This window comes from Hoplias malabaricus, chromosome 4 (assembly GCF_029633855.1).
Source record: "Hoplias malabaricus isolate fHopMal1 chromosome 4, fHopMal1.hap1, whole genome shotgun sequence".
Taxonomy (NCBI): domain Eukaryota; kingdom Metazoa; phylum Chordata; class Actinopteri; order Characiformes; family Erythrinidae; genus Hoplias; species Hoplias malabaricus.
The window spans coordinates 474,566-490,240 of NC_089803.1; the positions used below are offsets into that span (position 1 = coordinate 474,566).

Consider the following 15,675-nt stretch of genomic DNA (forward strand, 5'->3'; position numbering starts at 1 on the left):
ACAGAATGGATAATGGATATAATATATTGTAGATGTGATATTTAAAATGATACAAACTCCAGTGAATTTCAGGATGGCCTTATGCGGAAAAAAATAACAAACAAACACCCCACCTAACTGACCCACAGACAGCTTTAACTTTCCTAAGTGAAAATAAAAGTAAATAAATGACAATTTCTTATATCACTCCCTAGGTATACACAAAACCCATTCCCAAAACAAATGGCAGCTACCTCTACTCTGGTGAAAATATATATATATATATACAGTTACAACAACCTGTAATCAAAAAGGGGCAAAACAAACTCGCAGCCAAAGTAGGAATATCACAAAAGTCAAAAGCAAGAAAATGTAGCGGAGTGACCTTATTCGAACTCGTTATGCTTAATAGTGATTTAACTAATGATAATAATAATTATTATTATGATTGACTTAAATGACAAAAACATTAACCATTAACTGGAGAGTGAATATTGTCACCGCTACGTGAGTTCTTCAGGATTTTCAGACTCATGAACAAACTCAACACACTGTTATTTCAAATAATGGAAATATTTTATTAAGAGGAAAAATAATAATTAAGAAACATAGCACAATCTCACGGAATCAACGCAGGTGAAACCTGTTCGAATTTAGAGATAGGCTAGGCGATATGACTTGGAAATGAGGCGTTGCTATGGTCTAATTAAGAGATTATGTTACCAAGAGATTTAATTCAATTTTCAGCTCTGAAAATGAGTAATCTTAGCTTACTTTTCTATTGATTTCAACCACTCGATGGGTACAGAGGCGCTTTGAGGTTATGGGAGAGAGGAGTCCCGCTTGGTTCCCACAGTTCTTCCATGGGAGCTTTGAGGCTGGGTCAGCGTGGACTTGGTCACTTGCAAGTCAGGCAGCCTCAGAGTGCTCAGAGCGTGGTGACGCCGATGAAAGGATTTCCTCTGGCTCACTGTTCTGAGTGGGACGTTCCATCCATATGGAAGCGTTAGAACAGAGGTTTGCTTGTCCTTACAGTCTCCAGAACTAAACATCGAATTATTTAGCTTATACTTATTTTACGATTTTCCTCTGTCTCGGCGGTGTCTTTTACTCTGGCCACAAATAAGTTTCACCTGCTTTGATCAGTCGTAAAATTAAACTTGGATAGGCTACCAGCATGAACACAAATAAACAAAGAAGAGATTACGGACAATTGCTCGACGTTACTCTGTAGTTTCTGTATCGCACTGCTAACTGACACAAGGCGTCCCTTGGGCGTTGCGTGAGGTCCTTCGTTAGAGTCTTTTGAAGTCATCTTGTCAGCATAAAGAAGGAAGAAGAGCGTCACAAGCGAAGTGAAGAGAGAGCGACGTGAGGAGCGTAAGAGGGTGTAAGAGAGCGTAAGAGCGGAGCGTAAGAGTGTGAAGCGTAAGAGAGTGCTGGCTTAGAGCTGGGCACTCCTTTTTTAGATGTGGCATGGTCACGCCCATTTGGGAGGTCTCCTTTCTTTGATTGGATCCTGGGTCTGAGGCTCACGTGACTTGTTTCACGTTTCAGAGAGAGAAAAGAGTCACATATACTGAATAACATAGGATAATGACTAAAGTAAAATACTTATACATACTTGGGGTATAGCATAATGAGTGTACTGGATTATTTTTAACAAATATATATGTATGTATCTTGAATACATTACAATTACATCCCATTACAGTTTTAATCTAGATGTTAGAAACTAATTCGTTTTCCTAAACAGAGACAGAATTTTTCCTTCATGATTGAAACAGTAATACACATCACTTCAATAGTTAATAGACATTCACCTGAGAATAACAGAGGGTAATATTAATACATATTTGCATAAAACATGTTTATAAACACCCAATGCGTCCGTTATGTATTTAGAAGGCGGCAGGGCGAAACGTGATTTCACAAATGTCCACTTGGGGGCACTGCTGGTCCATGCTGTTTGTCTGGTTTGAGCTAGGGTTGCGGGAGGTCACTACAGGTCAGTTCTGTGGCCATCTGTTATTTTGCCGAAGATAATCAATGCTTTTCTAGGCGCCAATCTAGGCACCCATGGCCATAACTGGGGTTCTTTTAATCCTGGTCTCCAAAACTTTGCTTGATCTCCTGGCTTAAAAGCGTCATAAACTGGGTCTGTTTTCTTTACATTCCTGGAGAAGACGTGGTGTCACTGGAAAGTGTCCTGCTTAGCCTTTGTTGCAGACATATGTATGTGCGTGAGTTTGTGAGTGTGTGTGTGTGTGTGTGGGGGGGGGGGGTTTGGGGGGTGCAGAGTCTTTCAGCACACACGCATTCTGTGGAATGTGGGGGTTCTGTTAAAAAAATCCTAATCAGGGTAGAGAGTTTTTTCATTCAGAAAACAGATAGTTACAGATAGGCGTCTTTATGATTCCCGCTGAGATGATGTACAATAAACAGTGACAGACCAAACACATGAACTGGACTGTGGAACAGACTTTGGACAGATGAACAAATACACGGACTGAAACAGATAGCAGAACCTAGAATATGACCAAAACAGAGAGAGAGAGAAAACAGCACAGCACAGTGTAACAACGGACTCTGTTGATTTTCTTGTAAATCTGTTGTTTTGATGGCAGCCTTCCAGTGTCAGCAAATGGTTTTAAGAAGCAGTTTTGTATGGGATAGGCAGAGTCCCCTAGGATGTAGTAGCCAATGTTCACACCATTAATGTTCCTGATGGAAGATCAGTATCCACAAAGGAAATAAACAAATGAATGTACAGTTTTACCAAACTTAAATAAATTTTCCAAACATGCTGAAATTTCCAGGTTTCCCAGGCTTCCTCTGATTTTAAAGGAATACAATGTAATGTATTTTTTTTGTTTCCTGAGCTCCCCCTACCTGCTGCTAAATGTAATTTATGTTTGCAGTGTGGTAATGCGCACTCTTCCTGTCTCTCTCTCTCTCTCTCTCACACACACACACACACCTCTGGGAATTTTGGTATAGATCCGATAACAAGTAAATGCGGGACCAGTATCGCCGTTATTGATACTGATACTTTTTTAATATATAAACTTCATAGTTCCAAAGCATCCAAAATACCTGGGATAGAATTTCACCAAACATTGTACATGACAACAAAATACTTTATTATCAAAATCAACATTTTTGTTAAGAAACAATTAAACAGTAACAAATGTTTACATTAGGAAAATAAACATTTTTTTGAGGTAGAAAACTTATAAAATTAAAAATAAACAATTTCAAACTCGTCCTTTTTTCAAGTTGAACAATACAAGAAAATAATATAAAGAATAAGGAATTTCTTCTCTTCAGTGCACTTCTGGCTTTAAACAAAATAAAAACAATAAGTGAAAATTAAATAAATAAAGTACAAATAAAGAAAGAATACATTCCCCCCTGTTGACAAACAAAGGACTACAGGTTTTTATTTAATAACAGTATCATGTTCACATTTTTTGGATTCAGTGCACATCGCCTGATGCTCAGTAGCTCTCCTGCCTTTGAAAAAAGCCTCGCAGCCGGCATTGAGGTTGCAACAAATGTTTGTGCATTGTTTTTCCACCAAAGTAGTGGATCCTGGTCCTTTGTAATAGGCCTTTCTTCTATGTATCTGCGCATTTCAATTAGCCCATCAGTTTCAGCTCTCCGATGGTGCTAAGACAAAAGGACTTCCGAGTCAAATTCTGCCCAAATCCCACCTTTTGCTGCAGATATACAAGTTGTAGGAGCTGGTGCAGAGCTTTACAGGCTCAACATTTGATGAGTCACGGAACCCCATGTTTTTGAACCTGATGTCCAAGTAAGTGCTGACGGCAAGACCATAAAATGTTTCCGTGGACCTGAAATGGCAGTGACATTGAGCCGACTGCTCAGCAGCTAGCTTGCTGCCTTCTCGCTCAGACGCAGATAGGGTTCTTTGAAGCAGTGACACCAGGGGTATGACTTTTGAAATGGAAACATGTTTGTCAGCTGATATTTCCCTGATTACCTCCTCAAATGGTCTTAGTGCATTCAGGGAGAGACTGATTTCAGACCACCCATGCCTGAGTCAAGCAAAGAGAGCTTTTGCCAAGCAGACAGAGGACCGTGGTAACTGCATGTTTTGCTCAGACAGTCTCCCACATGTAAAATACTGAGTTCCATCTGGTCTTGACTGATTGAAGCAGTTTTTACTCAGGAAATTTCTGCTGCTCTTGAATTTCCTTGAGCTTGGATGTAGCAGTGGTGCTGTGGTGAAAGAAACAATTGCACTTGTTTTCTATTGGATCTCAGCCAAATCCAGGACAACTTTGAGCAAGTCTTTTACAACCAAGTTTAAGGTGTGAGCCTTGCACACAGCAGCAATCATGTTGGCCCAATTATCTGGAACCACTGCCACAATCTTGTCCTTTATGTACCATTCTACCACAATTTTTGTGAGTTGGTAACAAATATTGTGAGCTGTGTGTTGTCCAGGAAAAGCACATGTACATATGCTTGCATCTGCCAGTGCTCATTTGTAAATAACTTTCTGTGGCTCTTGATGTCCACATGTCAGTTGTCAGTACAACATTATCCACTTCACTCAGTGCCCTTCTAACCTTGGAAGAGCAGTCTTTATAAAGAGCCGGCAGTTTCCCCTCCCTTAAAGATTTCCGACTTGGAATTTTATACCTTGGGTCAAGGGTCTTCACAAAATCCTGAAAGCCCTTATCTTGCACAATGGAGGGGAAATCACTATCATTCTTGCCAGGCTCCTGGTGATCTCCTGAGCTCTTCAGCTGAGGGAATCGGCTAGGGGAAATAATAGTATAGTAAATATTTGACCTGTATGTAATCATTCTGTATTTATTTCACATGTACCACAAAAGAGTACTTATATATAATCAAGTCTAAGCTGTATCATATTTAGTATATTTGTTTCAATTTCATTTCAAAATCATTAATCTGTTATGTTTAAAGTCTTTATAAATTTCATACTTTTATGGCCGTGTAACTATTCCTTGGAGTTAAATTGTTCTGTTCATGATGTTTTTTCTAGTCCACCTCTTATGATATTATATATTTCAATGATTATGTAATTTTGTTTGCACTTGCCTTTTGCTTTAATTCTATAAAATTCCCTGTTGTGGGATAATTAAAGCTTTATCTAATGTTGTCTTATCTTAGCTAATACTTTGCAATGGAATAAATGTACTAGGCTATTTCAATGTCTTAATTATATAATTTTTTTAGTTGGCTCCAGTAACATATGATTTAAGTAACATGCATTTTTAAAGTTAATATGAACTGATGCTGAAGATGATCACACTTATCTACCTGGATATTCTCTGCTACTAGACTGAAAGACCTCTGCCAGTGACTTCTGTCTCTGGGTCGAGGGTCTGGGTCTCTCGGGGCCAGGGAATGAGGGATTTCTGCAGCTCCGTGTTTTCTGCTGCATGGTTTTTCATGTTTGTAGAGGTTTGTTGTTGCAAACTATACAGTTGGTTGTGTTTTCATTTTCTGCAATAAATTAAAGTCAAACAGCGCTATCAGACATTTTAATACTCAGTGGTGTCTCTCTGTACTGTGACGCATCGACTCAAAGAGCGCACTGAGTGGGCCAGGCTGAGCCTGTACCTGATTGGCTGTTTGGCTAATGCTGCTGAGCCACGTGATGGTGCAACAACAAATGACAAGGGGTGTGTTTATGTTCACATATGTGCATCTTAATTCATCCAACACCAACTGCCTTCAAAGTCCCTGGACAAAACTCTGCACTCTATGGGAGACCAGGCTTTTCTAGCTGTTGCCCCACGTCTGTGGATTGCTCTCACAGGCTCCCTGAGGGCACCACTAGAACACGGAGACTTTTAAATAACAACTAGGAAATGTTTATGCATCTTTACTCTCCAGATCTTTGTATTCTTTTTTTTTTTTCTACTTGTTTCTTAATGTTTGCTTCTGGCTATGCTGTAGCACTTTGAGATTTCTTTGAAATGTAAAGTGCATTACAAATAAAATGTATTATTATTATTACTACATACAGTCAATGCCAAAATCAGTCATGGCACCCCTGAAATTTGTCCAGAAAATTAAATATTTTTTCCAGTAAATCATTGTAATTACACGTTTTGTTATACATTTTTACTTTCTATTTCAGGGGGGGAAAAAAGCCAAAATTGATACGATTTCATGCAAAGCTCCAAAAAGGTAAGGAAGAGGAACTGCAGTATCTGGCACCACTGGGTGGGGAAAATAATGTCATCTGGTGATCCTGCAATCTGCTGCAATCCATACTGTTCATCTAAATGGAGGACTTGTAGATGGTCTCTCAAGGATTCAGTCTGCCGTAACATATGGGCCTTGTGATTTACTGACAATTTCGTTGCTACTAAAATGTCTGCTGCATTTATATGTGTGACTTCTCACAGTAAAGCAATCTCATCTTACTTTGCGTAACAACTTAAGACAAAGTTCAAGGTCTTTTGGAAAACAATGGAATCTCAGTATGGAGTCAAATTCTCTATTTGGAGCACAGTGGAACCACAAAGTTGACCATGTGAATGAGGGAAAAGTAAGGATCTGTAATAATTAATTCTGAGGTGGCACAATGACGCAGCATGTAGTGTAGCAGTCACACAGCTTCAGGGACCTGAACCTGGACGTTGTGGTTCAAGTCCTGCTCCGGGTGACTGTCTGCAAGGAGTGCGGCGTGTTCTTCCTGTGTCTGTGTGGGTTTCCTCCGGTTAACTGTCTGTGAGGAGTGTGGTGTGTTCTCCCTGTGTCTGCGTGGGTTTCCTCCGGTTGACTGTCTGTGAGGAGTGTGGTGTGTTCTCCTGGGTTTCCTCCAGTTGACTGTCTGTGAGGAGTGTGGTGTGTTTTCCTGGGTTTCCTCCGGTTGACTGTCTGTGAGGAGTGTGGTGTGTTCTCCTGGGTTTCCTCCAGTTGACTGTCTGTGAGGAGTGTGGTGTGTTCTCCTGGGTTTCCTCCGGTTGACTGTCTGTGAGGAGTGTGGTGTGTTCTCCTGGGTTACCTCCGGTTGACTGTCTGTGAGGAGTGTGGTGTGTTCTCCTGGGTTTCCTCCGGTTGACTGTCTGTGAGGAGTGTGGTGTGTTCTCCTGGGTTTCCTCCGGTTGACTGTCTGTGAGGAGTGTGGTGTGTTCTCCTGGGTTTCCTCCAGTTGACTGTCTGTGAGGAGTGTGGCATTTTCTCCCGGGTTTCCTCCAGTTGACTGTCTGTGAGGAATGTGGCATGTTCTCCCTGTGTCTGTGTGTGTTTCCTCTGGGTGACTGACTGTGAGGAGTGTGGTGTGACCTCCTCGTGTCCGCGTGGGGTTCTTCCGGGTGCTCTGGTTTCCTCTCACAGTGCAAAAGCACACATTGTTAGGTGGATTGGCGACTCAAAAGTGTCTGTAGGTGTGAGTGAATGTGTGTCGCCCTGTAAAGGACTGGTGTCCCCTCCAGGGTGTGTCCCACCCTTGCGCTCAACGATTCTGGGTAAGCTGCGAACCCACCGTGACCCTGATTTGGATAAGCGGTTACAGAATAGCATTAAACAATTCAGCTTTAAGGATATTTTTTTTTTTACGTTGAATGTGTTATTAAATCAAAGACTTTGAAGGTAATCCCTCACTTAGTGCTACCACTTCTGTTCTGGGTCAACACATTGATGTTTCTGGACAGAAATCTGATGAGTAAAACTCATCCCACACTCTGAACAGTGATACGGTTTCTCTCCTCTATGAATGCGCTGGTGTGTTTGGAGATGGCCCTTTTGAGTAAAACTCATTCCACACTCTGAACACTGAAAAGGTTTCTCTCCTGTGTGAATGCGTTTGTGTGTTTTGAGACTAACCTGTTGGGTAAAACTCATCCCACACTCTGAACAGTGATATGGTTTCTCTCCTGTATGAATGCGTTGGTGTGATTTGAGATTACCCTGTTGAATAAAACTCTTCCCACACTCTGAACAGTGATACGGTTTCTCTCCTGTGTGAATGTGTTGGTGTGCTTTGAGACTAACCTGTTGAGTAAAACTCATCCCACACTGTGAACAGTGATACGGTTTCTCTCCTGTGTGAATACGCTGGTGTGTTTTGAGATTACCTCGTTGAGTAAAACTCTTCCCACATTCTGAACAGTAATACGGTTTCTTTCCTGTGTGAATGCGCTGGTGTATTTTGAGACTAACCTGATGAGTAAAACTCACCCCACACTCTGAACACTGATATGGTTTTTCTCCTGTGTGAATGTGTTGGTGCGCTTTGAGACTAACCAGGTGAGTAAAACTCATCCCACACTCTGAACAGTGATACGGTTTCTCTCCTGTGTGAATGCGCTGGTGTATTTGGAGATGACCCTGCTGAGTAAAACTCATTCCACACTCTGAACAGTGATATGGTTTCTCTCCTGTGTGAACACGCTGGTGTGCTTTGAGACTAACCTGTTGAGTAAAACTCATCCCACACTTTGAACAGTGATATAGTTTCTCTCCTGTGTGAACACGCTGGTGTGCTTTGAGACTAACCTGTTGAGTAAAACTCATCCCACACTTTGAACAGTGATATAGTTTCTCTCCTGTGTGAATGCGAAGTTGATTAGCTCTGTCAGTAACTTTCAACTTATCTTTTATTTTGTATTTGTTGTTTTCGTAGCCCAAAGTTTAATTTTATGACTGATCACTTTTGCCAGAATGAGATACCACCTCTGTGATTAGTTGATAGCTGATATGTTAGCATTATACTCTGACTTCTTAGGGCGTCGCTTCTGAGGATTTGAACAGCGAGCCAGGCCAGCAGTACTTTATAAACGGAATCCCCCGACTGACATCATGCCGTCTAAGGACGCCAAAAGTAGCTGACTCATCCTGGAGGGAATCTCCTCCCTAGCAAGTCTACCTTCAGCTGTGACACGGGGAGGACAGGAAGCCAAGAACCGGAGAACGGAGATTAAATCTGCTGGACCCATCGGCTTGGATATAACAGAGACAAGAGTAAGCAAGCATAAATTCCTCATTTTTAGAAGCTGATGCCTAATTAAGTCTCTTGATAAATTTACACATTAATTAAATCTCATTTAGCAACACATTATTCACAAGTCATATAGCCTAACCAATTATTAAAATCGGATTGGTTTCACCTGCGTTGATTCCGTTGAGATTCTGATGATTATGCTATGTTTATCAACTTATTATCATTCCTCTTAATAAAGTATTTCTATTATTTGAAATAATACGGTGTGTGCAGTCTATTCCTAAGAGTCTGAAAATCCTGAAAACTCACCCCTAGCGTTGACAGTATTTCAATGTCTGATAAATTATTAATATTGTTGTTATCTAAATTCAGTAATAATAATTATAAGTGATAATCACCATTAAACATAACTAATTCAAATACTGTTACTATGCTACACAGTTCCACCTTAAGTACTGCTACAAAAATAAGTCAGTGTTGCCAAATCATGGTGCAGGAATAGAACAACATCCCCACCTGTTTTCATATTTTTCATCATTCTGAATGTTTGCTGGTTCTATTCCCATGACCAGAAAGAATCTTGTGGGGGAGGAGAGATAATAAAATGCACATTATTTATAGGAAGCTCTCTCTTTGTTTGTTTTGATCTGGTGGCTACCACAGGAGGATGTATTTCACATTTTGACTTGGTTCTTCCCAAGATTTCATCCTTCTGCTCTGACCAATCGTTTCCTGTCACATTTGCCTCACCAGCATCCACTTGGTGCTAATACCAATAATTCTGTGCAGCTTCTTTGTGTAAACACCAACTTTAAAAAGTGCTTTATAAATAAATATTACTCCGAAATTTAAACCACTCTCCTCTTTTCTTTCAGAATCATTCTGCACTGCAATGAAGAGCTAAAGATCCAGAGACAGAAAGAGACAAAAAACTAAGTTAATATTAGAAAACATATGAAAAATCTGTATAAGTCTCTCTCTGATCTTTATGTTCATTAAAATGCAGTAGAAACGGGGTGTAAATATCTGAAACATATCTTTATCTTGAGTAAAACACGGTACAAACGCGTTTATCTTCCGTAAAACGCGGTATAAACGGGGTGTAAACATCTTAAACGTATATTTACCTTCAGTAAAAACAGGTCTTGATTTCTCTCCGACACAGCTCTCCTCCTACATCTCCCTCACACACACTCCGCTCCACAACACCCGCCCCCTCTCACACGATTGGCTGGAAAATCTGAACAGCTGCTCTCTTATTGGTCAATCCCCACAGAGACAGTGTCCACAGTCCAGAGGATTATTTCTATAGGTTGTTTTCAGTCACGTGGTTCCGTTACTCGCTCCTCACAGACCACATCAAACACTCAAATGCCATTCCAACTTAAATGGAGCGAAAAATACACGCAGTCTGCTGCATCATTTAAGGTGGAACGAGACAGTGGTGAATTAAAAACTCCAGTTCTAAAATGAATGACAGCTGGCCCAAGTCAAAAAGTCATTTATATATCTATTTAAAATAATTTTTTAAACGTTTTATATATAACGTTTATAAATAAAACGTTTAATATATTTAAAAATAATTTTAAAATATACAATATAATATAAATTTATTGTATTTAAGATGGTTTTATTGATTAAATATAGACAAGATGCTTTTTCACATGCACATTTTATTTTCTCTTCATTTTCTCTAGTTCACACTTTGTATTTCATACTTCAGTTAATTAAGTGTGTAAAGAAATTTGGAAATAAACTCAACCACATCTTAGAAATGGGCTGCTAGTCTGTGTTAATGCAAAGAGAACACAGCTGACACTTCTAAATGTTTTGATGTTGAGCCACTAATGCTTTGATTCAGTCACCTCTTCTAGGTACTGCACCACTGCCCTGTAAATGTCCTTCCCAAAGCATGCTGAATGAGCAACATGATCAAATATTTCTGGAAGCATTTCTTAGTGTTCGTTGGGCAAAGTAGACACCAGTTCAGGAACCAGAATTCCTATTTGATCTATGTCTGTGTCTTTGAATTGTGAGTAGTGGAAATCCTGAAATGAAAACATTCAGCTGTAACTATACATGGTCGGCCATTTATAGGGATACACCTTAATAAAATGGGAATGATTGGTGATATTAACTTCCTGTTTGTGGCACTTTAGTATATGGGAAGGGAAAACTTTTCAAGATGGGTGGTGACCATGGCGGCCATTTTGACGTCTGCCATTTGGATCCAACTTTTGCTTTTTCAATGGGAAGAGGGTCATGTGACACATCAAACTTATTGGGTATTTCACAAGAAAAACAATGGTAACTTTATTCTTTCATGAGTTATTTACAAGTTTCTCTTAGTTTACAGCCATTGACATGTCGCAGAGGTTAACACGTGAGGAGCAGATAGAAATTGTGTTGAGGTCTGGTGAACGCAGTAACCGGGTCATTGCAACAGATTTCAATGCAAAACACCCTACGAGACCAGGTGTGCGCTGTGCTCACAAAGACAGGAGAGGCGGGCGCCGCGCTCACGAAGACAGAAGAGGCGGGCGCCGCGCTCACGGAGACAGGAGAGGCGGGCGCCGCGCTCACGGAGACAGGAGAGGCGGGCGCCGCGCTCACGGAGACAGGAGAGGCGGGCGCCGCGCTCACGGAGACAGGAGAGGCGGGCGCCGCGCTCACGGAGACAGGAGAGGCGGGCGCCGCGCTCACGGAGACAGGAGAGGCGGGCGCCGCGCTCACGGAGACAGGAGAGGCGGGCGCCGCGCTCACGGAGACAGGAGAGGCGGGCGCCGCGCTCACGGAGACAGGAGAGGCGGGCGCCGCGCTCACGGAGACAGGAGAGGCGGGCGCCGCGCTCACGGAGACAGGAGAGGCGGGCATCGCGCTCACGGAGACAGGAGAGGCGGGCGTCGCGCTCACGGAGACAGGAGAGGCGGGCGCCGCGCTCACGGAGACTGGAGCGGCTGGGTTCGCCGCCTTCACGGGGACAGGAGTGATTGGAGGCGCTGCGCCCAGTGGAGCAGCAGTGGTAAGCCTTCCTGCAACGACGTCCACGGAGGCAGGAAAACCTGCGACGACGTCCATGGAGGCAGGGGCTTGTGCTGCTCGTCGGGCTCGCGTTGGAGCTGTAGAGGGTTTAGGGGGTTTGACGGGCACACTCATGAGGGATGTCATCAACCATGGATCCCCCAGAGGTGTGCCCCTGTTAGCCTCCTCTTTCATGTCCTGAGGATGGAGGCTAACAGCCCCAACCCTCAACCCCCCCCAAAAAAATTTCCCTGGACCTGAGAGGATAATCCAACATCGACGGGGTAACTCCAGCATGTTGCTTTCGCCGACTCTTCTTTCTTCGATTTCTCCCGTAGGAGCAGTCAATCGATTCAGGAGTCGACTCCACTGAAGTCCTTGACTCGATTAGCGCCTGGATTATATTCGCCTGGACTTCTTTTAGCTTCTCGCTGGAATAATCCATTGATTCTCGAATCGAGTCCTCTGTTAGGGGGGAAGGAACCGCGCCGGGCATGAGCTGGAGCCGTGGACTCCATTCTGAGGCTGCTCTTAAAGCCTCCTCCACTGGATCTTTAGGGCTTGTTCGAAATGGAGTCCGGCGAATAGCACCTCTCCTAACAAAGTAGTCCGAGCTAACTGCGTCCATATAATGGTCGTTCATTCTGTCATGGATCACGGGGCGGACTGACAGAGGCGGATGCACTTGCTTGAACTCGGAGAGTTTTAATATAAAAAAGATATAACAAAACACAGACAAGCTATAAAGGAAACAACAAGACGGGGATTATAAACTACTTGAGACAGGAAATACACTAAACGACAAAACTAGGGAACAAACAATACAAAACAAAGAAACAACATGACATGACTAGAAAGGACAACGAAACAACTTGACTGGGTAACAATACAATACAAAATGAACGACAACAGGAAGTGAGGGAAGGGGACTTAAATACACAACATAGACGAGACGCACCTGGACAGATAACGAGGAGGACGGGTTAACACATGACACAGACGAGGAGGCGGGACAAGTGCGGAGACAAGGACAATAACAGACAAAGCCATGTGCAGATAAAGCACATGGCAGGGACAACAAACCTGACAGGACGAGGGCGTGACAAATAAGACACACAGTCAAAGATTCTCTCTTATCTCACGAGTTTATTGAACAAAATCAAGTCATACATATAGAGCCCCAGTCACGTACACCATCAACGTTTTAACCCAAACATTCCCTTATTGGTTGAGAAATGGTGAGAATGTCCTTCAGTTCCTTCTAATCTGCTCAGGCCTGTAATTTTCCACAGGTCACCGTAACCACACAATGCAATAAATTCCCTCAACTTCAAGCAAGGCCTACTATATGACAAAGAATTAACCAAGATGAATCAAACCCCATATCTTTTGTCATTAGTTACTATGAAATATTACTCATTAGTGTTAATCTGCATTTTTTCATTGCATTCCTCCCTTTTTATGATTTAAAATCTTTAATCATAATATTGCAAAAAGAAAATGCAAAAGATAACATCAACCATAGACTAGCTAAGCTTTCAGTCTAGTCATCATGACTCATGCATTAAAAAAAACACATTAAATGATTACACGTGATATGATTACATGTCAAATGATTATATCAAATGATTATTTAAACATATAAAATCAACCTGAAATCAGCATTAATATATGAAAAGTCAATAAATGAAAAATTAATGAATTTCAAGAGGCATCTCATCCAGCGGATTTTTCTCGGCTGCAGGGTCAAGCTCCATGTACACATCTGCACTTACCATACTGAATTGCATACCAACAGAACGTTCAATAATTTTGATGATCAGGCTTCTGGCACAGGGAATAATACAACATCCGATTAGTGCAAATACTGATAGAGAGATGATTACCGTGACAGCCAGTTTCAGCCCCAATGCTCCCCATTTGCCAAATTAGGAATCAAACCTTGCCATCCAGTCATTATTTATACCTGAAAATTAATACAACTTCTCAGTAAAAGTTGTTAACTCCTTCATAGCCTCAGTGAATGACCCGTTTGATGCTGTGTGATTAGGAATGAAAGTGCAGCAGCGATCACCAAACATGTGACATACACCTCCCTTTTCAGCCAAAACCATATCTAGGGCAAGTCGGTTCTGATATGTCATTTGTGAAGTGTAATGCAACTGTTCCCCCAGAACTTTCAGTGTGTCACGGGTCATATTAGTCAGATGCTGTTAATTATACCAAATGAAATTTATCCAATCCACATTTTTGTTCATCATTACCCATATGAAAATAGACTGTAACCCTGCTGCTATAGGGTTCCGTGCTTTAAATTCATCGGGGACCCCACGTGGAATGCCTATTGCATCTAAGTAGATCAAACGGTCCCCCAAGAAATCTCTCTTCGCCCTGTGAATCACCTTTTTAGTCGGAAGGTCAGACAATTTGGATCCAGGGAAAAGAAGTGTTGGCTCTGCCAACATAACCAGAGAACATGTACCTGTCCAGTTTGAAGAAAGGGTCGATCTAAGACGACCTCCGTTACCACACCGCCAAAATATGTCAGCCCTTGATCTCCGTTGAGTCACCAGAAGCGTGGGGGATAGAGAGTATACATGTTCTGAAATGTAGTTGTGTGATCAGACCCCAGTTGAAATACCCTTTGATTTTGATCAATGATCAATGATTCTGATGATGGAGCAATGCCCTGGAAAATGTCCCACTTCTATCGCGCAGGGGCGCAAGCGGTTTGCTACAACACACATTACATCTTTTGACAAGTTTCTAGTGTAACACTCATAGGGAGCATTCAAATTGTCAACATAATCATCTGGGTTTTCAATCATTCCTGTTGGGGACAAGAAGGACTTAAGCCATGTGGGACATTCACGATGTATAACTGAATAGTTGAACGTTTTGGAGCCAGCTGCTAGAGCACAATCTCTAGGACACATAAAGCCCCCCTTTATTGAATGATCTAGGATGTCTTCATCCTTACACATTTTACCTTTATTCCCCTGCAGTAAGCATTCTACCTTTAATGGATCTGGATGCATTTTTCTCATGTATTTGGCACAAGTGGAAGCATTTTAAGGAAACGGCATGATAATTGGAACGTCCCGTGCCCCCATACAGACATAACATGACGAATTTGTGGCTGTTGTGACAGCGTATTTAGCTTTTTGATCCCAAAGATTTGTACCTGAACGTATGGTGCTGCTGGGATAGCCTGAACCTGGAAATGACCCAGCCAATGCCGGTGCCAATAACATCACCCAAAAGATTAACAGTTGGTAATCTTTCATTCTTGCTTCGCGGTATCGCTGTCAACCCTCTATAAGGTTGGTGCCTTTTTGCAGTGCGACACGTGAATCCAAGGTGCGCATCCCTCGACCTTCACCGCAGTTTCAGTAGTGAGCAGGACTTGGAAAGGCCCCAACCACCGTTGATTCTTCCAGTGCTTACGCCTGTGATCCTTTATCACCACCCAGTCTCCTGGTTTCAGAGAGTGTAGCTTCCCTTCCAATGGTTTAGGCAAAGCTGCTGCTGCCTGTGAGTGAACAGAACGCAAAATTGTTAGTAATTTCTTACAATAGGACAACATGTGATCTTCCAAGAGTCCCATATCGTCCACGTGGCCTGGTGGATCCAAACCCCATCTCGGTGGCCTGCCAAACAAAATTTCAAAAGGTGTTAAACCAGTTTTGTTTCTCTCTCGACTGCTCCTGCACTCTGTGGAT

At 42.1% G+C, this 15,675-nt stretch overlaps 2 protein-coding genes across 2 annotated transcripts in view; one reads left to right on the forward strand and one right to left on the reverse strand.

The window, feature by feature from the left end:
- The window catches only part of LOC136694213 (zinc finger protein 850-like), a 159,204-nt gene that overhangs the window by 69,109 nt on the left and 74,420 nt on the right, over window positions 1-15,675 (forward strand). The window lies entirely within an intron of this gene.
- Window positions 7,600-10,110, reverse strand: LOC136695569 (zinc finger protein 585A-like). Its single transcript, XM_066669718.1, has 2 exons — window positions 10,060-10,110; window positions 7,600-8,930 (listed from the first exon to the last, which is right to left on the reverse strand). Exon 2 carries the CDS (start codon window positions 8,503-8,505, stop codon window positions 7,600-7,602), a length of 906 nt encoding a protein of 301 aa, XP_066525815.1. The 5' UTR covers window positions 8,506-8,930; window positions 10,060-10,110.